At 37.5% G+C, this 25,397-nt stretch overlaps 1 protein-coding gene across 1 annotated transcript; it reads right to left on the minus strand.

Annotated features, from left to right (window-relative positions):
* Window positions 1–4,623: 4,623 nt before the first annotated feature.
* On the minus strand, window positions 4,624–5,794 carry LOC128856569 (uncharacterized). The gene is made up of 2 exons (XM_054091876.1): window positions 5,428–5,794; window positions 4,624–4,747 (listed from the first exon to the last, which is right to left on the minus strand). Exons 1-2 carry the CDS (start codon window positions 5,747–5,749, stop codon window positions 4,719–4,721), a joined length of 351 nt encoding a protein of 116 aa, XP_053947851.1. The 5' UTR covers window positions 5,750–5,794; the 3' UTR covers window positions 4,624–4,718.
* Between the last annotated feature and the right edge of the window lie 19,603 nt (window positions 5,795–25,397).

Genomic DNA, 25,397 nt, shown 5'->3' on the forward strand with positions numbered 1-25,397 from the left:
GCCCCAACCATTACCCAAGTCTCTCAGCTCTATGAGCGAGAGCACATCCTGGAGGAGACTTAGATTTCTTCGGAGATCGGTTAGATTTAAAGAGAATTAAAAGGGAATCCAAGTGGAGTACAATGGACTTAATTAATGTCTGAGTGCTGCACTTGCTAGTTGCCCCGACAACAAAAAAAAAACAAAGTTAGGAGGGGTATACCTACCCTCTCTCGCGAAATTATAACTGTCAACAGTGACATGGGTGCCGATACGCGGATGCGCCGACTGTTTGTTTGAAGACCGAAGGTACTTCGTTTTGTTCTCGTTCACCACCAGACACATTCGCTTTATCCAGTTTAGAGAAGGCAGAACTAACAGCGCGGTCGTTAAGGCCGATGATGGCAATATCATTGTCCATACATTTTCCTAACCTCATTGATGGTAAGAATTTGAGCCTGACATACGCTACAGTGATTCGGAAGACAAGCCAGAACCCTTATTTTGAGGAATGTCTGATGGTACCCACACTCACCGACGTTACCGTAATACCTGTCTCTGGTCCGCGAGATACATAAAATTGAGCAAAACTTCAACCCTTATGGTGCCCACACTCACTGACGTTAGTGTAGTCCCTGTCTGTTGCCCGTGAGATACACAAAATTGAGCAAGACTTGAGCCCGTAGACAACAGCTTATTTCGTTTTGTTACATATTTACACAATATCGGTTTGTGCTTGGTTGTATCAGCACCATGTTGCCATTCATATTTTTACATGCATACTTTTACACACCTCAGCGTTTTCAGTTACAATATTTCATTGTATAATAAACCAAAGCCGAAAACCAACAAATTCAAATTTTAAATTATTTTCATAAAAATTTAAATTTGTCTAAGTTTGTTTTGTTAATTATTTCAAAATGTACTGTTTGGCAACACTGTGTGGTGAGAGAACAATCAGCTGACACGTTTTTACGGAATATTAACAATTTTTCATTTACACACGTACACGATCCACGATACTACGTAACGGAATGGTGGTGATTTTTCATTTACATGGCACTCTCATAAGTTTGATCGTGTCAGCTGACACAGAATGTACGTTTATGTCGGTGAGTGTGAGCACCATGAGACCGTCGCTTAAATTGGCCCATCTAAGTGCTGATCGTCTTTAATTGACTACCTGTCCAGCTTGAATAAACTATAACACTCATACATCATTGTTTGGCGTGATTAATTTCTCCATAAATAGAAGTTATATGTACGTGCTTTAACGATTTGCGGTAATTTTCTTAGTGAACAACTTAGTCACGGTAGGAAACTCAATTTTCTCCACAGTTCATGTTTTTTCCTCCATTAACTAATTTATTTAGCGAAATTGCAAAGATTAGCCGCATTTTTCTTTAATTCCCTTCGTATTAAGGTGAGGCAAAAAAAGTTAGTTATGTTACTATCATCATGTTATTATTATTACAACAACGGTTTTATAAAACTACTTGAACTGAGAGTTGTAGAGATGGGCTAGAGAATTAAATGATAGACGATAAGAACATTGTCTCCATGCGTGTTGTCTCCAACACTAGAATTGTGGTCGTTATTAATATTGTCAAATCAAATGTGTCTTAGTTGGTTGGTATACGAGTATAGGTTTAAGTAACAGGATGCAGGATATTACGTTTGATCCAATTGGGAATATATTTAGCCTTGCTGTTCCCTTCGGCGTTTATTTGCAGCTATTTTACTTAATGTTTCTTGGCGCCTTCGCTTCTTCCTATTTGCACGTCGTTTTTTTGCAGCTGCTTCAGCAGCCAGCTTTCTCTTCCTCAATACTGCGCGTATTCTTGCCAAACGCTGCCTTAATGCAGTGATGGTACTGTTAGACGTTGACGTTGATGTTGAGTTCGAGGTAGTGTCTGTTGAGTTGGATGTTGAATTTGTGGTCTGGGCCTCTGCTGTGAGCAACGATACGACCGTCACAACGAAAACAGTCAACAAAATTAAACGTAGAGTTTTCATGCTTCTAGTAGAATGTAAGTAGTATAGTGTGTAATGTAGACAAATTTCGACTGTACTCTCAGTGCGGCCCGCTAAGGTTTTTATACGAAAATTGCAGACTACAATATTCTTCCCACAATACTACCTTATCGCGCTTAATTTAGGTGTCGATTTTTTTGGCCGAGTTTCCTCTGTGATTGGTGCTGTAGAAAGGTCGCTGATTTAAGGTCGACAATGTGATGATATGGATGGCGACACGTTTAGCGAATTTCTGATCGATGGTAGAATTGACGGGTCATTAATTTGTACAGGAGTCGTTAGAAGAGTAAAGTAGCCACTTCTTCTCAATATACTGGAAGGCCTGAGCTGGATAGAACAGCCAATTCTCATGGCAGGATACAGTCTATGCCGAGAGGCCACCGTTATGAGATTATTGTTTTTATGATTTCTTGTCTCATGCCCGAAATGGGCGTCGTACCCGGGACCAAATGAATTGTAGTCATCCACAAACCCACCCGATTAAAGCGACCTAATTAAAGTTAGTAACCTAAAACGCAACATAAATGCGTTATTTGTACAACTTTTTACGTATTAGTTTAACAGTGAACAGTTAGAAGCATTTGAGTAAATAAAAGGTGCAATGAGTGCCCTTGCAAAAAAATTTATAAAATAAGCGTAATAAATTTAAATAAATTGTTTAATATTGTTGGGCTTTTTTCCATTTGATTGACCTTCGACTTCACATGAATTTGATGATTAACCGTTTTGCATATAAACCCGCGGCACGGCTAGTAGGGTCTGTCAGACTCAACCCGGTAAAATACCTGTTGTATTTCATTCAAGATTTAATTTTGTAGATAATAGTTCGAAATAGTTAGCTGTTAGTAAGGTATTAAATGCTGTGTATGCTGTTCAAGATGCGATGAACTTTGTTGTGCAAAACAGATGGAGAGGCATATCTATATGTGTCTGCAGCGACAGCCAAGTTGCGCTCACGGCCTTAGACAACCCTTCAACCACTTCGAGGGTGATTGAATAGGTTGAACTATGCCGGCAGACATAATATCCTGAGGCTAGCATAGATCCCGGAACACATACGTATCACGGGTAACGAGATCTCTGACTCTTTACCCAGAATGGGCTTTGAGACCGACTTTCTTGGCCGGAGCTCGTTCTGCCACTCCCTTCTGCAGCCATCAAAGCCACGATTAGCCACGGGTTACTCTTACCCACAAGCGGGCTTGGCAGGCAGAGGGGGGCTGCAGATGAACAAAACTAATGTTACCCGTCTTGTCCGATCGGCTGCTATGACTAAGCAGAGGGGACTGTAGGAGGCTGGTTGGACTGATGACAGGCCACTTTCTATTGGCAAAGCGCATGGTACACTCTGCCCAGCATGTAGAGAGGAAGATGAGACGGCGGACCACTTTCTGTGCGTCTACTTCGCCCAGTGCTGCCAGAATCTTCCAAGCTAAAATTGCTAGATTTTTGAAGAAAAATTGCTAAAAGTTGCTAAAAATTTTCTGAAAATTGCTAGAAAAATTGCTAAGCCATTAAAATCTTAATTTTCAACAAATGTACATATTTATTTAATGAAACGTAGAAATTATTACTGAAAACACTTAAAAATAAAAAAAAAACCAAACAATTTACATTTAAAATTCATTACTTAATCAATTTATAAACTAAATCAGTCTTAAACTAAAGGATACTTAAAATATTGTCTAGCTCGTCAGCTTCACATACATCAGAATATTTTTCACTGCTTGTTATTTGACTCAAATATTCATTTGGCAGGACATAATTATGGCAACATTTGCCATGTCTTTCTAGTCCATATCTGTAATAATATTCGAAGTTAAATATGTTCCATTTGTATTTTGGTGAAAATTATTCAAAATTAAGTCTTACCTTATATACATTATTGCATTTAATGTTTTAAGGCTCATGGCGTTGCGTAATTTGCTCTTAACGATGTTCATTTGTTAGAATATCCGCTCAACTTCTGCATTCGACCACGGCAGAGAAAGAATTTTTAAGGCGAATTCCGCTAAGTCGCTAAACGGATTATTATTTCCAGCGTCTTTGTACTTAATAACTTCCGTCCATTCAAAATATTCTAATACTTTGAAAATTTCTTTACTTTTTGAAACTTTTAGCATGTTTTGTACAGAAAATAAATTTACCAGTTGCATTATTTCTATATTATCTGGCAACCTAGAAATTGTAAAAAAATTATTGTAAGATATGAACTTAAACCAAAATTCCCATATTACCTTTCACGTAGTTGGATTATTAATTCTTTAACAAATTCCATGCAAATTTTTCTAATTTCCAGCTCCTGTGATAGAAATTGAGCCTCTTTAATTTTTTGCTCAAAAGCATAGCCCAAATACATATTATGCACTGCTGCATTTTCCAAATCATCTTCTAAAATGTTAATTTCATGATCTGGTGGTATTATTTTAGATTTAAGCGAATTTATGGCCACAATTACATCGGAAAGTAATTGGGTTGGGTTTCCATTCCGTGCTTGGAAGTTTTTATTAAGACTTTGCATCTCTTTTAGAATTGGCTTTAAAAACACCAAATACAGATAATTTGTATCGTCTTTATACAATTCGTTTAGAATGTGAGCTTTGTGACACTTTTCAGTAGTAGCTGCTAACTCGAAATGCAGCTTCAGCTCCGTCCACTGATCCACGATACGAGAAACCGCACTCTCTATCGACAACCATCTTGTGTCACATACTCTCGGTATTTTTAAGGGATTCTATTGTATTAAATAAAAAAAAGCGATAAGCTTAAAATAGGAAAATCAAAGAAAACAGACATTTAACAATTACACACACAAAACAACAAAGTTTTACTGTATCTATCCATTTTTAATACATTAGTTATAGACAATCACAATTCGGATTATTTTTGGTTAATACATATATTTGTATGTGTACCTTGTTATTATTTATGCATTGATACACCTTTTTATAATTTAATTGGCGACTACAACTTTTCGAAAACCAGGAGTAAGTCTCATGCACAAGAAATTCCAGGTTGTCCGGTAAAACTTTTGTGCACGACTTTGTAACAGCTAGTTGAACTGAATGACATACACATTTTAAAAGTTTCAGAGAGGGAACTGATTTCCTCAACTCTGTGTATACACTCTTTTTGGAGCCAGTCATTACATTAGCGCTGTCAGTGCCTATGCCAATTAAATTGGATATTTTTAAATTATTTGATAAAAGCAAGCCTTTTACAGCATCTGCTATGGAAATGGCGTCTCCAGCATCGATTTGCTCGAGTCCTAGAAACGTTGATACTACATCCCATTTACTCTTACTGAAGTAACAAATAGCAACTCCTTAAGATTTAACAATATTTACAATTACATATTAATTAACATAAATACATGTATATACAAGCTAATATTTACTTAGACAAAAAGCTTACCAAGAATTTTTTCGACGCTGATGTCAGTAGACTCGTCCAATAGAAGACTAAAGCCTGAGTCTCCGATGTCGCTTCTTAAATCGCTAATAAAATGCATTGCCAGTACATTTTTAATGATGTAGGTGCACTTCGTTCTGCCTAGTTTTATATTTGCAGCAGCTTTGCAAGCTGAAAACTGCTCAACACACAACTTCGACAAATGATCACTTGTCGCAATCGCTGAGTGTTTGGCAATATGCAGACATAGTGCTGCTTCCTGCTCCTGCGTTTTGGTCGACTTTGGAACGAAATGCAACTTATTTTTCTGGGTACATGCGCCCATCACAGCTACATGTTTTTTTGAGGCAGCGTGGTGGCGAATGTCAAAAAGCTTTGCACCTATTGAGGATTTGCAGTAGGCACAATATGCTCGCGTTGGATCAGTGCAATCCTTGCGAATCCATTGCTTAAACTCCTCGTCTTGAAGCCAGGCATCACGAAAATTTTGCTTGTAGACTTTTGGCATTTTGATCGCTTTGCTATCACCAAACATATTCAAAGAGTTACCATACACAATAAAGTTGTTCATATAAACGAACCACTGAAATAAATACATGTTCCGATATCTTTGCGAACCGCTTTCATCGTAATTTGTGCAATTGATGACAAAAAGGTATAAAAAATGAAAAAACTCTGAAGAAAAATATAAAATTTGCGTTTTTTATAACAAAATTGCTAAAATTGCTAAGAAAAAAGAAAAAGTTGCTAGATTTGTGGCTAATAGCATTTTATAAAGAAAAGTTGCAAATTTTTTTAAAAGTTGCCAGATCTAGCAACTAAATTGCTAAACTGGCAGCACTGACTTCGCCTTCGCTCGAATCAGGCTTGAGGTCTTTGGTACTGATGTGTTAAGAAGCGATCACCTTGGCTCCTTGGCAGCACGAGATCTACTCAGATTTGTTCGGAGTTCGAGTAGATTTAAAGAAAATTAAAAAGTGTATCCGAGTGCAGTACAGTGGATTTAATTGTGTCTGAGTGCTGTACTTGTTAGCCTGTCCCGACAAAAAAAAAATATATTAAATTTCTTTCCTTTTCTTCTATTTGTTCAATGTCGGCGATGGAAACGTTGCTGTGGATCTCGCAGACGCACCAATGCACTATATTTTGAGTAATTGGAAAGAAAGTATTTAAAATTTAGCTAGCAATGATCTATTAGCCTTGCTTAAACAATAGTGCAGATACATACACACTTACATACATTAGGAATTCCAATATGAACGGACGTATTTTAACCCATGATTTTGGGAAAATCGTCTGGTCTGGTGTAAAAGAAGTGTTTGAGCTAGTTTTTAAGCACTTCTTTGTTATCGAAGGTAACGCCCTTCATATGGTTTGATAGGGAGCAGAAGAGATGGTAATTGGTCCCGTGCAAGGTCCGGAGAATACGGTGGATGCTTGAAGTGCGGCTTTGACGACTTGTGCAACATGGGGCCTGGCATTGTCGTGAAGGAGTATAGTTTTCCCAAGTCGATCAGGTATATTCAGTCGAATAGCCTCATTCACGAGGTCTAGCTGGGCAATGAAGAGCTCTTTGTTGACCGTGGTATTCTTTTCGAGCATTTTCCAGTGCACCATGCCCTCCCAGTCCCACACAAATACATAGCATGATCTTCTTTGAATGAAGATCCGGCTTGACTCTCCTTCTTGTTTCTTTGTTTTTCGTTAAGCTCGTGAGGTGCGCAGGCTGCCAGGCTCCCAATTTTTCGGGAAATCTCATTAAATAAAGGTGAGTGAGAATCGTTTTACGATCGCAGTTAACTTTTTCCGTCAATTCCCAACTGGTATGGCTATCGTTCTCCTTCAAAAGTGATTTGAGACGTTCTACATCGAATTCAGAAGACCTTCCGCTGCGGGACGTGTCATTGACGTCAAAGTGCCATTTTTGAACTTTGCAAACCATTTACTATATGTGCTGTAGGCTAGCCTATGACACCTTCTCCATACACGTCACAAATGCCCAGGGCTTCTTCGGCTGCTTTTAACCCTCCTGGGTATATCATTTCTAAGCCTCAAAACTAATAAGAAATTAAATATTTCAAAAATACAAATAACATAGTTTTGGAGAGCAGAAAGAGTTCTATCGAATGAATACTTACGCTTTGCCAAAGAAAAATATTAAAATTTTTTCCAAAAAAAAATTTCAAAACTTCCAGCCCTCTTGCAAAAAGCGACAATAGAGTCAGGATTAATGCTTCATGTAGCATGCACCTAACGCTCTACAGAGTTGTAATCATTTTTTACTAACATATGAAAGTTAAATGCCCTGACGCTTCTGAGCCAGGAGGTGTCGACTCGGTCGGTATTTTCGTGGAAAAGAAGAATAATTAGCAGAACACAACACGGATCAGGTTCAGTGCACTTCTAATTCTTTTATAAATATATAAATTCACTGCGTATAAAAAGCCGTTGAGGCACAAATCGTGAATGGGAAACTCATCATTTATTTTTTCTTTTTTGGAAAATGCTGATAAGCAAGAAAAACTATGCCATTTGTTTTGACGGCACGCAGACAGGTTAAAACATAGTCTCTAAAATTTATTTTTGAGTGCAAATTTAAAACGCAATATAGAACTTTGTTTCTTTAAGCAGATAAAGTTTCATCTTCCACTCTACAGAACCTGTATGTATTACCAGGTTGACAAGATAATGATACGGTCTAAAATGCACTGTTAGAATTTCTGTAATGATTCTAAACCTATTCTTACTTAATTCCACAAAACTTTACATCAGTTTACGTAAAAGCTCTCTATGAGTGATTTTAACTGCGATAAGCCCGGTAGGTTGTTCCGATATGATATTCTCTATATTTCTGAATAAGAGAAGAGATGTTGTCCTTTCTTGTTTAATTTATCTGTCATTTTGTTTCCAGTAATTTTTATACCGACCAAATGGCCGCCGCGGCCTCGGTGGGACACCTCCAAAGACCACCAAATGCAAATAGTTCCTTATCTCAAGGGTAGTTAAGTTTCAAGGGTCGGTGTTGATTTTGAATAAAATACATTTTTTTACGAAATTATTACCATTTCTTTTTATTATGATAATATTGGTATAACTGAATTACGTATGGAACAAAATATCGGCTAAATCGCCGCCGCGGCCTCGACGGCACACCTCCATCCGATGGTCCAAATTTCTATGCCGTTAATGTGCTGTATTATCCTTTAGCTCTTGAATTGTTGCTGGCTTATTGACGTACACCTTTTCTTTCAAATAACCCCAAAGAAAGAAGTCCAACGATGTCATTGACGTTTAGGTGTGGTTCATATTCAATATCAGCCCTTGAAACTTAACCACCCTTTATATTCAGCTTATCCAAACATTCCAGCACCAGTTTCGATATAGCCTAGAAATAATTGATAGTCTTGATTGCTGTCTGGGTACGCTTCTGTTGTTTTAGTTGCATGCAAGGTTCAAGTGAGCGTAGACTTCCGGCTTGAAATACATATACATATGTACCTTCTGCTCAAATATGAACGAGAAGTTATCAATAAGACGGTCCGCGGATGACATATGGCAAAAATAAATTTTTTGTTTTTTGGTAGGACTGTTATAAGCTTACATGGCAAATTTCAGCGTGATATGTCACATAGTTTGTTTTCTGTGCTACTGTAAACAAGTCAAGCTCGAGTGTGTTCTTCGAATTCTCTTTTATGACTTCAATTGTCTCAAAATGTCTTCCACGGAGCGGCAACTTGAGCTTGGGAAACAGGAAAAAGTCACATGGAGCCATATCAGGCGAATACGGTGCTTGCGAATCGATATTAACATTATTTTTGTTCAAATAATCGCGAACAAGACGTGATGTGTGAGCTGGTGCATTATCGTGATGCAAGAACCATGACTTGTTGTCCCACAATTCCTTCCTTTTAAGACGAATGTTCTCGCGCAAACGCTTTAAAACGTCTAAATAATATTCAGCGTTAACCGATTTTGCGATTTGTGCAATTTTCAAGCACAATTTCCTTTGCTTTTCCGATGTTTTCGTCGTTTACTGATGTTGCTGGACGACGTTCATGAGGCAAGTTTTCAACCGATGTACGGCCCTCTTTGAACGATTTGTACCACTGGAAAACACGTGCACGCGATAGAGCAGATTCCCCATAGGTTGTCTGCAATATTTTTAAGGCGTCTGAAGCCGAAATTTTGTTGGAATAACAAAATTTCAAACAAATTCTTTGTTCAACTTGAATTTCCATCGTTAAATTCGAAGAACACACTCGAGCTTGACTTGTTTACATTAGCACAGAAAACAAACTATGTGACATATCACGCTGAAATTTGCCATGTAAGCTTATAACAGTCCTACCAAAAAACAAAAAATTTATTTTTGCCATATGTCATCCGCGGACCGTTTTATTGATAACGTCTCGTTCATAATTGAGCAGAAGGTATGTATGTACTCATATTCTAGCGATTCGGGGCATCTTTTTCCCAGTCCGCAGACACTTGCTATTATGTTCTGGGTTGGTTTTAGATAACCCTATAAAAGTTTTTTTTTATAGCTCAGTTCAATCTTGAAGCTTTTCATCATCATTCACACCATCACAGCTCGTTGTGAGCCTTAGCTTCCTCCACAATTCTTCTCCATGCATCTCGATCCATAGCCAGACTACGATAGTTGGTCACTCCTATGCTTCTGAGGTCGTCTAACCCCCGTTTCCGCGGCCATCCTCTTCGCTTTTCGCCAAGCATGCGCGCATCTAGAACTTTGCGAGGTATTCTTTCATCTTGCATTCTGCAAACGTACCCTAGCCATCGGATGCGTTGCGATTTGGCAAACCGTACAACATTTGTAGGAATTCCTCTATCTTGCTGTTGTATCTGATGCGATATACTCCATGTTCTTCTCGTACTGGACCCAGTATTCTTCTTTCCAGATTGTTTAATTGTATTCGCTTTCAATATACACGCTTCGCATCCGTACGTTGTCACTGGTCGAATGAGTGGTTTATATGTATATTTTGATTTTCGTTTTCCTACTCAAGAGCTTTCTTTTTAATAGTTTAACGTGGGCAAAATATGTTCTGTTTGCAGCCTGTACACGGTCTTGAATAGCAATCGTTGTATCATCTGTTCTACTGAGAAGCAGTCCGAGGTATTTAATCACATCCCCGTTTTCAAGTTTGTGATCGCCAATTGTAAGATCTGGTGCTTTTCTCAACGTGTTAAGGCTAGCGAGATACTTCGTTTTGTTTTCGTTGATTTTTGAACCGAAATATTTTTCTTTTGATCGGAGTGCTTGAAATACTTCTCTGAGAACATTTATATTTCTCGCGAAGTTGACCAAGTCAAGCAAAGCCACATATTTGCGAAGCTTTGTTGAATATAGTGCCTGATGGATGAACCTCTTTAATTATTATATATGGTCTAGCATCAGATTGAAGACAAGCGTAGACAGCGCATCTCCCTGCTTTACTCCTGATTCAACACTGAACAGATGCTTTGCTTTGTATAAGCACTTTCGAATAGGTCTCAGCGAGGGTTAGACTTACTAGCAAAGCTTATTTTTTCGGTATACCTTGTATGCGTAGCACGTATTCAATTTTGCCTATTTCAATACTATCGAACACTTTCAGAAAATCTATAAAGAGGACATGTAGGTTGATTTTATACTTATGAAACTTTTCAAATATTTGGCAAAATACAAAGCTTTAGTCGGTCGTCGACCTTCCATTCCTAAAACCCCATTGGTACTCGCCTAATATTTGTTCCGCGTAAACATTCTATCTGTGGTGGTTGATCTATTTTTGATGAGCTCGGCAGTTATGCCATCTTCTCCACTTGCTTTGCCATTTTTTAGCTTTTTTATCGCAAGGCTAATTTCATCAATTGTGGGTGGTTCGACCAAAATTTCTGCAAATTGAATTGCGTTAGATTGAGTGCTGTTGCTATTAATGTCATCGTTTTTATTATTTAGAAGTTCTTGAAAGTAGTTTTTCCATCTTGTGAGAACTTTTCCTTCTTCTGAAATAAGGTTACCCTATGCATCTTTACATGTGTTTAGTCTAGGCGTCTGATCTTCGGTGTTTTATTTTAGAGTAGAATATTCTCGCGGGACCACTTGTCTTTATTTGCTGTATTTGTTTTTTAAGTGACTCTCTTTTCTTCTTTTCCATACGCTTTTTTGCTATTTTTCTTTTTTGGTGGTATTCCATTAGGTTTCGTCTTGTGTTACGTGACATCATCCGTTCCCTAGCAATGTTTTTTGTGCGATCGCTTCTCTACATTCCTCATCGAACCATTCTCCATTTCTGGGGCTATGTTTTGTGTCCACGGTAGCAGCAGCACTTTCTTTAACATAAGCTTTAATTGTGGATCACATTGCATCAATGTCACTTTCGTTGGTGCTAATAAGTTGCAGTTTTTCCACGGCGATGAGTCACAATTAGCGCCCCTCCTTGATCTTATTGAGCGATTCTGCTAATTGATGCCAAAGGCTATATTTAGTGTCCTTATCACTTTTTGGATCCGGATCCGGATGCTTCTGCATAAATTGTATGAGCAGATGATTTTGTGTTTTATTCTTATGTTTTCGCATTTTTAGAAAAATTCTCGATTCTTGAAGCGTTTGGCAAAGCTAAATATTGGTTGCATCATATTCCAAGGCATTGAGATCTCAGAGGCTCAGCAAGAATATCAAACTTCCTACGACTTTGATGAACGCCTGAGCTTTGGTTGTCCTTAGGATAGCCGCCTCGCTTGAGATTGGATATGAAATTGAAGAGGGTTGATGGCGCGTAACCTTGTTAGTGTATTTATTACGGATTGCATCGCCGTGCAATTCTTGCAGACTACCGACCCGTAGAAAATCATAGGTCTGATCATAATATTGCAACATATTTACCTGACATTTATACTCGTACTATAATGGGCTTCCTCGCCATTTCTGCTAATATATATAATTTTTGATTTTTTGCTAGGATCTCGGGCCTGATGTAGTTGTCTACTTTCTTTCCCATTATTTTTAATGTAAATTGGTGGAACAAATTGGCCTGAAGGGTTTGGAATGAAGTGGGTCCTTCTGTCCTCGTTTCGGATGAATTTGCCCAATTCGTGCGGCAAGGTTGTTGGCGCAATAACTGCCTAACACCTCTAAGACCCTTTTGTTATTTAGTTAAGTGTCATTTTTCTGCAATTTAGTACAGTACAATCGTGATAGTCCGACATTTCTTAATCCGACACGTTCGGTAATCCGACAACCTCATAACGTCTATGGATGCAATTGGCATTATTTTATTTTGATCTGTCGTAGCAGAGCAGCAGAGGGGGATTGTGTTTTGTTTCCCGGTCACAACGTATTTGTCATTAAATTTGAACGACGCCAGTTCTCTCGCGATTTCTGACGGTGTTGATGTAATTTTTTTCTGTCTTTTCGTGTCATTAAATGGAACCTTCGGTAGTCCGGAATATTTGATAATCCGACAACGAGTCGGCCCCGAATGTGTCGGACTATCACGATTGGGCTGTAGTTATTAATTTGATAGTTAACTCTTGGCTGGAGAGTAAAATGAATTTAGATACAACCTTGTCACTGGCACTGGTGACTCAAGATCAAAACTTAAATTTTAAGCTATAAGAAGTGAGAGAAATCAGAATACGAGGTGTGTTCAAAAAATAAGGTGGACTTTCGAATTTCGCGTGCTACGTCTCGGTGATATGTTCACGATTTTAGCAATATAGCCTGTTTAGATTGCTTGTGAGAGACATAAATAAGACAAGTGTTTTGCGTGTTCGGCGATTTTCTGCTATCGAAAAAAAGTAGATCAAAGAAGTTGCATCAAATTTTGTGTAAAAAATGGAGTTAAGTGCTAAAAAACACTTGAAAAGTTTGTCAGTGGCATACGGTGGGAGTACTCTGAGTCAAAAAAATGTTTACAAGTGGTACAAGCCTTTCACAGAAGGACAAGAAGATGTGAATGACGACACTCGCTCCGGACGCCCCAGCAAATCAACAACCGATGAAAATGTTGAAAAAGTGAAGAAAATTGTTATGGGAAATGGTCGAATCACAATTCGAGAAGTTGCTGAAGATGTCGACATATCGCTTGGCTCTTTTCGGAAATTTTGGGCATGAAGCGTGTGGCAGCGAAGTTTGTTCCAAGATTACTGAATTTTGACCAAACACAACGTCGCATGTGCATCGCTCAGGAATTGTTGAATGACGTCCACGATGATCCAGATTTGCTTAGTTATGTGGTTATGATATCGAAATCCACGCCTAATCGTCCGAATGGAAGAGTCCAGGAGAGCCAAGACCAAAAAAGCTCGCCAAGTTCGAGCAAACGTCAAGGTTTTGTTCACTGTTTTCTTCAATTACCATGGTGTAGTGCATTAGGAGTTCCTACCACAAGGTCGTACAGTAAATAAGGAGTATTACCTTGCGCCGTTTGCGTGAAGCAATGCGAAAAAAACGGCCGGAATTGTGGAAAACAAATTCATGGCTTTTGCATCATGAAAATGCACCTGGTTACTCGTCTTGTGAGAGATTATTTGGCCAAAAACAAGACCGTTTCATGCCTCAGCCACCGTATTCACCAGTTTTAGCCCCTTGCGACTTTTTCCTGTTCCCAAGATTGTAGAATCGCATGAAAGGACGGGATTGTGCGACGATTGAGAAGAGAAAAAAAAAGTGCATGTCAAAACTGCTTCGAGGATTGGAACAAACGCTGGCACAAGTGTATTATATCTGAGAGGGACTACTTTGAAGGAGATAAAACAGAAATTAATGAATAAATACATTTTTTTTGAGAAAAATGAAAATTCGCCTTTATTTTTGAACACACCTCGTACTTTGAAAAATAAGAATAAAATACAAAAGAAGTCACTGTGCTTCACATTTTTCCCATATAATTAGACGATGTTGTTAGCTAATTGACACAAGCGACTGTTTAATATAAGTGAAAGTTAAATCACGTGAGGCACCCCACAATGGAGACAGCTATCCTAGTTTGCGCTGCCGCCGGTGCTATTCCCCGCCATTGCATATTATTGCTCATGAGTGTAGTATGGTAAATAACGTCGCTAAACTATTCGCCGCTAGGGTGGATTGTGTCTTGGCTATGGATGAGTCGTATCGTCGCTCTAGGTTATCTCATGTTTTATTATATTTATTTGTGTTTGCACCCTAAATTACTTTGTACAGTTCCTTTGAAAACATGACGTCTTGCAAAGTTTTTAACTCCAATTTATTCATAATATTTGTAAAATCTGAAAACATTCGTTTTGCTCCTCTTCACTTGCAGTGTATGTTACCAGTTTACTATTTCAAAAGAGTGAAATTAAGGATGAGATGCACCCCACAAGCGGCTTGGCAAATCTACTTCAAGCATACGTTATTTAATTTTCCCATACATCATACAGGGCAGGACCCGTAACGAACACTCATAAATCAGCAATAATAGTAAATAAATGGAAATAAAGAGAGCTTCTTATGTATCTGTTTTTATGCTGTCAATTTTTCATCGCTTCAATGCTTCTTTTATTTTGATGTTTAAGTAAATCACAATTTTTACAACTAACAGGCACTTCTAGTATTTATGCAAGGATATGTATAACACATGGGTTGAAAGGTCCTGGGCCAAAGAAAAGACGTTTTTTGGTCGAAGATTAGCTTTATTCATCAACGTAATTTTTATCAAGAACAACGCAATCATTCCAGCGCCGCACTAACATTTCCACATCACTCTTGTGGAACAATTTATATTTTGCCTCAAATTACTTTCAGCGATAATCTTCATTCGAGCGAATTTTCTTAAGGGCGAACATTTTCCAAATCTGGTGAATACGATGGATGTGGGAGCAATTCGAAGTTCAATTCATGTATACCTAAATAGTTTCGATTGACTTGTGACCCAGTGCGTTGTTTTGATGAAACAAAACAGTGATCAAACGTGGCACCCACTTTTAAGAGAGCTTTCTCATAGACAAATACTTATGCATTATAAAGCAAAGAAGTTCTTTTGATATCTTTAAGATGTCAGCTAACTCACGCAACTTCACTATCTAACCTTTCTATTATTCATATTATTCTAGTGCTACTGCCTCATTTGGACGTCCACTGGGTTGTGCATCATCGGTGAAGTCAGCAAACCATCGTTTTATTATTGTTTCCGGTGGAGCGGAGTTCCCATAAAACTTTTCATGCCATCCTTTCCCCCATCAAGAAACAGTGTAAAATTGAAACACAAAATTCTTTTTGATCCGTTGTTTCGAAAATTACGTAAGTAGCGTCACTCTTAGCACTCACAAACTACTCAATGGAATATCATGACATTTTAGGAGCTGTATTTTTAAGGTTAGTATTGAAAAAGAAAAGAGGTGAATGCAATAAAACTAGTGCCATTTATTTAGGCCCGCGAAAAACTAAGTCAGCATGGGGTGCTTGTTGTATAGACGTCGCACCTGAACCAGCTCAAGGATCAATTCTCGGTCACGAGATATTCAATATAGAAATGCCCGATAGTACCTTTCTAATCGGATACGCAGACGATATCGCAGCTGTCATCACAGCACGAAAACTTAACCAAATTATGATACGGACACAAACGTGACTAGATTCAGGCGACTCAAATTAGCCACAAAGAAAACGGAACTAATACTTGTAGCCAAGAAGTACTTCCCGCTAGAAGTTAGCATTCAAACTTGCTCAAATAGGCTAACCACAAAAAAACTTCTAAAGTACCTAGGCATAAGACTGGACTCAAGACTAACCTTCTGGACCCAAATACAGCACGCAGCAGAGAAAGCCGCTAAGATGACATCCCCACTCCGTAAAAGTGCTAAAACTCAACAGAGAGGATTCAAGAATTTTGATAGTTGTATTAACAGGTCATTTTCTAGAAGGCTGGGACCCGAGAGAGAATGAGAGAGAGAGAGAGAGAGAGAGAAAGAATATATATCTAAATAAATTCACAACATTTGCAGAGAATACAAATAGGCTAAATTTACAAAAAATTGAGAAGGGTCGACCGGTGTAGGTAAACGCCGGACACAAACCGTGGCAACAACGCGCACTACTCCGCGCGTTTATCACCCGCACAAACGCAGCTATTCTAGGACCGCAGCAACGGCACAAATTACCGCAAGCCAATACCTATAAATCCGACGCCGGAATGGATAGCACTTTATAGTACGCACAAGCACTAGCCAGGAAACGGAAATAAGCGCCAAAAAGAAGGCACCAAAAAAAAGGCAAAAAAATTAGGACCAAAAAACGCCCCAAACAGTAGGCACCAAAAATATATTTCCTACAAGTTTGCACCAACAAACAAGCGCCAAAAAGTAGGCAGTGTTATTTCTCACTAGAAATTAGCAACCACAAGGAAAAACTCAGGAAAAATAGCCTAAAGTGTATCTAAGATATCTGTAAGGTATAGCTCTCTCTCTCCTTTTCCTCTACGTTATATCTTTTTTCTCTCTCGCTGAACGAAAATGTTAAAAACGTTGCATGGCTTTGAAATTTTACTCTCCATTCTCGCTCGTCCATCCACGCCTAAGAAGTTTCACTTCAAAAACTCAAAATTTGTTATGGACTAGAAGAAAATATAAGACAATTTCAATCATATTTAAAAGCTTTTAATATGAATATTCTTTTCGAAGAAAAATGATCTTTCTCATTATTATTGTTGTTGTCAAATCAGGAATGTATTAATGTGTAGCCAGATGCCGAATATTTAGTTGAAACCAATTGGGAATATATTCAACCGCTACGTCTTCGTCGTCTCGCTTGATTCTCCCGCCTTCGGCGTCTATTTGCAGCTATTTTACTTAATGTTTCTTGGCGCCTTCGCTTCTTCCTATTTGCACGTCGTTTTTTTGCAGCTGCTTCAGCAGCCAGCTTTCTCTTCCTCAATACTGCGCGTAATCTTGCCAAACGCTGCCTTAATACAGTGATGGTACTGTTAGACGTTGACGTTGATGTTGAGTTCGAGGTAGTGTCTGTTGAGTTGGATGTTGAATTTGTGGTCTGGGCCTCCGCTGTGAGCAACGATACGACCGTCACAACGAAAACAGTCAACAAAATTAAACGTAGAGTTTTCATGCTGCTCGTCGAATGTGTATGAAATCTAGACAAATTTCGACTGTACTCTCAGTGCGATTTGCTAAGGTTTTTATACTGAAATTGATCCAAACGCTTTAATACAATTCTCTTATTTTGTGTGTGTGTTAGAGAAGCGCGCGTGTTAGGTTTTTTGGTTGAGATTCCCCCTCCGATTGGTGCTGTGGAAATGGGATTTAAGGTCAACAATGGTGTGAGATGGTGGTACGTAATTATAGTGAATATTTGATCGACATTTCGTATTTGAACAATTTTTTACTGTTATTAAATTATTGTTTTATACAGTTAGAACATTTGGGCAGGCAAAGAATAACATGGGAAAAAAGCAAAAAATTCAAGACACAGGCAAAACAAATTGAATTAAATTAACGTTTTTAAATTTTTTCACTATCTGTAGGACTTTCAAAATAATGTTTGTTTTGGGTCTTGAAGGGTCGTGGACTCCGTTACAAAGCCATTCGCTTTGTCCATCCATTTGTCTCACAAGTTCGTAAGCTGCGCTACGGATCCAAATATTTCTAACATGATTATGGCCTTGGCGTTGGCAGTTGCTATCTGAAGTTAAAATTCCTTCGGTATCTGTACTGTTACGTTTAAACCATAGTAAAGACGTGATTGATTTCCAAGTGTTAGAAGATGTTGCGAAAAACGGTATATATTATATATATATATATATATATAATTCGCGCGTAGACCCTTTTTGGGTGTTTGGCCGAGCTTCTCCTCCTATTTATGTTGTGCGTCTTGATGTTGTTCCACAATTGGAGGGACCTACAGTTTCAAGCCGACTCCGAACCAACGTTCTCTCTGGGAATTCCGAATGGTAATCTCGCACCAACCCATTTGGCTACGGCGGCCGCCGTGCGACAAACAATATTGATTATAATTCTGACACTTTAAGTAGTAGTTCCGAAAAAAATTATTTTTCATTTGCAAGAATAAAGTGACTACATATGTATAAAAGAAAATAAAAACATTCACAATCACGTGCAATTTTTCTCACTTAAAATAAAACTCCATTTCACTCGTTCGTGCCGGAGTTGCTAGTAGGCAGTGGTACAAAAATTCTGTACAATATTTTGTATTTGAAAGTGAAATTATATGTACACATGTAGATGTATAAGCTGAGTCTCCAGAGCTGGTTAAAAAATGTGGACATATATTGAACAACAACTTCAATTTTAATAATGGTCATACACCCTAATCTCACGGTTGCTTCAGTAAGTATAGTACCTACACCACTTTCGGATGTGCGACTCTCCACTACGATCAGGATGTCAGGAAAACGAAGACGCGAATCACCTGTTGTTTGTACATATGTACACCATTCGCAGCCAACAGACGTAGAATAGCACCAATCTCAGGTATCCATTGAGGCCAGAAAATTTAAATGACACCACGATGGCATCTCATGAAGCATGGAATGTGAATTTCTCCCCAGCAATTTTGCAAAAATAAATTTGTTTTGGAATTTTTCGTCGATGATACATTACATTTTTTTTTTGCTATTTGTAATTTTTTTAATGCATACATATTAACTTTAAATACATCTTTTTGTTTTATCTATATTTTTTAATTTTAATACGAAAAAGTATTTTTGTTTTACATGCACCTGTGTTTGCATTAATACATTAATTAATATCACCGCTACATATTGCAAAGTTTTCAGCACTAAAACAATTAAATAAATATTTTTATTAAGTAAACAATTTTTATACAATTTAAAATATAATTCATACCATAACAAAAACCATATAACTCAATGTTTCTAACTTTTTACAAAATGGATTCTAAAAATATTTAAAAAATTGTTATTGAAATTTCACTTTTTGTAAGAATTTTTAGTACGCTGTTTTGCAAGCCTATTAGTATGTAAAGGGTGATCAGATTGGTGGTACTTTTTCCAATAGGGGTTTTTTGACAGATCAAGCGTGACTACTATCAAATTAAATGCATATTTTTTTTTGAATATTCATTCACATCTCATCACGGAAGGACTTACGCCTCAACAGCGTTTACAAATCGTACATTTGTATTACGAAAATCGACGCTCTGTGAAAATGAGCGATGAGGTCCATTTTTGGCTTAAAAACGTTTGCTGCGGTCTATGGGCTGGAGGTATCATCGGCTTATATGCCTTCAAAGACGAAGCTGGCACCAATGTAACGGTGAATGGTGAACGCTATTGCGCCATAATAAACGACTTTTTGATACCTCAAATTGAAACCCGTAATCTGCACAATATTTGGTTCCAACAAGACAACGCTAGTTGCCATACAGCCCGTAAAACAATTGATTATCTTTTATAAAGCTCAGTTTAAAAGGCTGAAAATTCCCGTTGATATTTGATAATTTCTTTTATTGATGGTGTTATTCATTTGCGTTCTATAACAAGTACGCGATATTGGTTTCATATGAAGAAAAAGCACAAAAACGCCAGCAAAAAAATTGTCAAAAATCAACGCGAGTTTTGAGCTTTTTCAGGCTATGTTAAACGCTTTCTTCCAAGTAGGGTGTTCATCTTTCAGTTTCGTATTGATGCACTCTCCTATATATGTATGTACATATGCACTTTTCCAAGAATAAGGGGTGGTACTACTATAAATATGTTGCTTATTCTGGATTATTGTTCAAAATAGATATGAGATAAAAAAGAATCCCCCAGTGGCAACTGACCCGTCTAAGTCACCAAAAGTTTTTTTTTATTTGGAAAAGAAGTAGTTTTTATCCCCAACTACCAACTAGCTCGAACGATAATCGCCTTATGGTCTTTACTTGATTTTAGATTCTAGATTTCTTTGGCATAACATCAGCCTCATCAACATCGTCAACCTAGCAGAGAATCGATATCAGGATATCCCACAAAAAAGCATCGCCATGTTTTTTTGCGTTATTCAAAGCGTTTTTTGCGATAAATTTGCTTCCACAGAAGTTTGCTACCGACTAATGGCCAATATTTAGAGTCGAGGGCAGTCTATCCGAAAAAATTGTTAAGTTAAAGATATAAAAAATATAAAACCAACTTTCGAGAACTTTACAAAAATTTAACATTTCATAAGAATTTTTGCCATTTTTGCAAAAATTTCGTACATAATATAACAACAAAGTTTTAGCAAAATGGTATTTTTAAAGCGTCCATGAATTTCGCATTATTTGCTCCCCATCAATTAAACTAAATTCAAATCGTATTGACGTTCTTTGTGTACCCAACTGTTCTAAACGCTTTTGAAACAATTACAAATTTTGTATATAAACACCTTAAAAGTAAACAATTTCTAATGAATATTTACTTTGCATGGGCTTCTGAAACATACCTTTTTGCGAACATCAAATTCGCACTATGTCTGTACCGCAACAGTATTGGTGAATGGTGAACAAACTCCCGGAAATTTTCTTATTGTATTATTTTTATTACGCCGTCATGACTGTGCGGAATTACTTAAGGGGACAGATACCTGTCAACGGCCATATTTTCCCTGATTTTCATTAAAATTATTTAAATTGAAGAAATCAATATATTTTTTTCAAAATTGGCATACAGTTTATTTATATATTAAAATAATACAATTTTTTTTTTTTTATTTTAATTTAAAATAATATAATTTTTTTTTTTATTTTAATCATTTAAAAGGGCAGATGTACACTCAATTCTTTCAGGAAGGTCGCAGCGGGGCTTCTCAATCGACGGGCATTGTAACATCAGCGTCAGTGACCTGAATACAAAAAAACCAAAAATTTTTTTGTTTATTAATGTCATAATTTCTATATGAATTATAAACAGATGGGAAAAAAATTCGCGGAATAAAATGCTTCAAAAAAAAAATGAATTTTAGGGCGAATTTTCCTACTATTTTTGCTTCCAAAAAATTATTCTTTCGAAAAATTTTCGAAATTGTAAATTCACATAGAAAGTAATATCATAAAAAAGATATGTCAAAATTTCAGGGAGCTCGGTCAATAACTTTTCGAGTTATCGTGTACGCCAATTCGAAAAATATAGTTTTGAGAAAAACGCGTCTCAAGTTTGAATACAACGTAACTATACCTCCCCGAGCGCTCGAACGCAAAGACTCTCTTCTCACGGTTGACGATCTATAATAAAGGGTGGTTACGTTCCAAGGGCCGGTGTTGATTTTTAATAAAATACAATTTTTTTAGGAAATTATTCTCATTTCTCTTTATTATAATAATACGTATGGAACAAAATATCGGCCAAATGATTGCCGATGGTCCAAATTTTCGATGACGCTGAGGCATAATTGAGGTTCTATGCCGTTAATGTGCCGAATTATCTCATCCTTTAGCTCTTCAATTGTTGCTGGCTTATCAACGTACGTCTTTTCTTTCAAATAACCCCAATGAAAGAAGTGCAACGGTATCAAATCACATGATCTTGGCGGCCGATTGACATCGCCGCGACGTGAGATTATCCGGCCATCAAATTTTTCGCGCAGAAGAGCCATTGTTTCGTTAGCTGTGTGACAAGTGGCACCGTCCTGTTGAAACCATATATCGTCCACATCCATATCTTCCAATTTGGGCCATAAAAAGTTCGTTATCATCTCACGATACCGAACGCTATTCAAAGTAACTACCTGACCGGTCTCATTTTGGAAAAAAAGGCCCAATGATGGGGCCGGCCCATAAACCGCACCAAACAGTCACTCTTTGTGGGTGCATTGGTTTTTCGGCAATCACTCTTGGATTATCATTCGCCCAAATGCGGCAATTCGCCTTATTGACGAATCCACTGAGGTGAAATTGTGCCTCATCACTGAAGATGATTTTCTTCACGATATGCATTTTGATTTGAACCCCCGGGTTCACAATAAGCCTGAATAACTTTAACGCGTTGCTTTATTGTGTATCTTTCCATGGTTCAAATTGAATTAGTCTGAAATTGAAAAATGTCATATGAAATGCAGAAAAAACTTGACGTTTAAGTGTGGTTCACATTCAACATCGGCCCTTGAAATTTAACCACCCTTTATAAGAAATACTTAAATTTACGTTCTACGTTTTTTTGACATATTCTTAAAAATAAAATAAAATTAATATTTTATGAAAAAAAAATTGTTTTTCTCCTATACATTTTTAAAAGAAGGTTATGATAAAGATGCTCGACTAGTCGAGTAAAAAACCACTAAAATTTGGATAATATTAAAAATTGTATGAGGAACAGAGTACTAAGAGCAAATTCATTCAGTTGACGTCCAGCAAGGATAGTATATGATATTGTCAGAGTACAAGTAAACCAGAGTAGAATTCGTCAAAGTGATAGATTTAGATAGAATAATGCATATCACATTGATCAGAAAGTTCCCGGAATATTTTCAGAAAATTCAAAATACAAGTTTATTTCTCAAAGTACTCCGCTTCAATGCACCACACTTGGATCCAACTTTCGCAACATTTCTGGAATTCGATTTTCGATATAGCCATCTGAACCGTCTTCGATTTCTCCATTACTTCCTTTCGGCTGTTAAAATGCGATGCGTCCCCCGTAGTGCTTTTTTTTTTGTTTCGATCAAACCAAATCAGGTGAATTCGATGGCTGCTGCATGGTATTCGTTTCGTTCTTGGCCAAAAATTCACGGAAGGCGTTATAATGGTGCAAAATCCACGAGTTTTTTTCCACAAATTATTTCTTTTTTAGCGAATTGCTTTACGCAAACGTCTTAAAACGCCCAAACAATAGTCCTTATTAACTGTCTGGCCTTCTGGCAAAAATTCGCAGTGTACAAAACCGTTGTAATACCGAAAAACTGCGAGCATCGCTTGCTTTTTTGACTAAGAACTACCTAATTTTTCGGTCTTTGTTCATTCGGAGCTTTCCGCTCACCCGCCTGTTGTCTGATGATATCTAGATTGCGTGTCGCACTTGTACGTTTCGTCTCCAGCAATGACGCGTTTAATGAATGTTCAGATTCAGCCTTCGAAATAATATCATGAAATTCAGGGCTTTGGGACCAACTTTGCAGCAACATGGCATAAACCCTAATCAAAGCCCTAAACCCACTACAATCCTGAACGGATCTATATTCAATGTTCAAGTCCTCTTTCAGCTCTCGGATAGCTAAATTTCGGTTATTGATCAATTTTTTTCACTTCAATGATGCTTTCATCGGTTTTCGATATCGGCGACCTATCACTGCGTCCGTCGTCCTAGATGAACTCACGATCTCTTCTGAAGAGTTCCTGCCACTTGTAAACGGCTGTTTTATAGAGTCTCATTACCCAAACAGTTCCTCAACATTTTTTCGCTCCAACAGTTGTCGCACCATTCAAGCCATTTTTAACGCAAAATTTAATACAGATTCATTGTTACAAATTCAAATCCAATTTTAAATTTATAAAAAATCGAAAGCACGTGCTGAGGTACATAGATTTACTCAAGATGACGTAACTTTTATAAATGTCAAGCGAAGGCGATACAGTTGTGGTAGAAATATTAATCACCGATGCTGCAACAGTAACAGAAATCAAATCAGTTGACTTAGAGCGTCACCTGGCGGTTGTGCCGGGAACTTCTTGGGCAAGGCGGTATTATACACTGCCTCGAAATGTGGGCGCTGATCGCATCTAACGCATCTGCGAAAATTGTTGCGTATGCAATGAAATTCACAGTTCATATGCGATAGCTCATCGCAATCAGAGCAAAATGAGAAACGTGGCTTCCTAAGTAAAGGTTGAATTAAAGGTGACATAACCATAACCATATAAAACAGCTGATCCAACAAAACTGCTCTAACAAAACCATGAAGTATAATTCGCTCGCATATTTATTTGACTTTATTTTCGTGCACGCTGCGCTTTTGTTCTGGTGTTTTTATTCATACCATAGTTTCCATATTTTATTTCAATATTGAATAAATAAAACAAATACTATGCCTCCAAACGATGATATACAGGAATTGAAAACAATGATAACCCAGCTAATCAATCAAATGTCCAACATGATGAACATCATAACACTTCTCGTCACCAAAATGGATGATCAAAGAAAATAACTTGACAATAGCCTTAAGGAATGCAAACGGACTAAGCCAACATATACTGGAAACTCAAAACTTCATCAGACAAAACAGCACTGACATACTAATGACGAATGCAAACACATTTTAGCGATAAATCCTTTATAAGAATTCCAGGATATAAAATTTTTTGTACCAATCATCTTGACAATAAAGCACACGGAGGCACAGTTATTATTATTAAGGCAAAATATTATATTATACAATAATACATATATAACGAAATGGAGCAATTCAAAATGGACCATCTAAAAGCAACAACAATTCAAATTAATGACGTTCATGGCTTATTGACTATTTCAGCTGCATATTGTTCACGAAAATTGAATAATAAAATAAAACATTACGTCGATTCCTAAAGTTACTTGGCAACAAATTTATAGTACAAAGAAGATAACATGGAGCTCAAGACTGACCACAATACCAAAGGGAAAGGTCTACTTGACGCAATCAGATAATTGAACTGAGACTTTATAAGCACAGGGGAGCCCACTTACTGGTCAACTTGTGTTAGTAAAGTACCAGACCTGCTGGACTTTTGCACAACAACAAAAAACGTGGTCAGCCGCACTATGTGCGCATATTTGAAGTGAAACTTCTTAATTTCTGGATTGCGTTGTGCTGCTGTTTGTCCTGGCGCTGCTTGATTCGACAATTTTTTCCGAGCTCTGTTAATTCTCGTGCACGTTCAGCAGGCGTTTTGGCATATTGAAGTCTATAGGGTGGGCCATGTAAAATTTGCTTTTGAATCGGCTATAAAGAAAAAACTAATAAATACTTTTTCAAACGTTTTTGAAGTGAAAACTTCTTTAGAACCGTTGGGAGTGATTTGAGACTCG

The sequence above is a fragment of the Anastrepha ludens genome, chromosome 3 (genome assembly GCF_028408465.1).
Source record: "Anastrepha ludens isolate Willacy chromosome 3, idAnaLude1.1, whole genome shotgun sequence".
In the NCBI taxonomy this organism is placed as follows: Eukaryota; Metazoa; Arthropoda; class Insecta; order Diptera; family Tephritidae; genus Anastrepha; species Anastrepha ludens.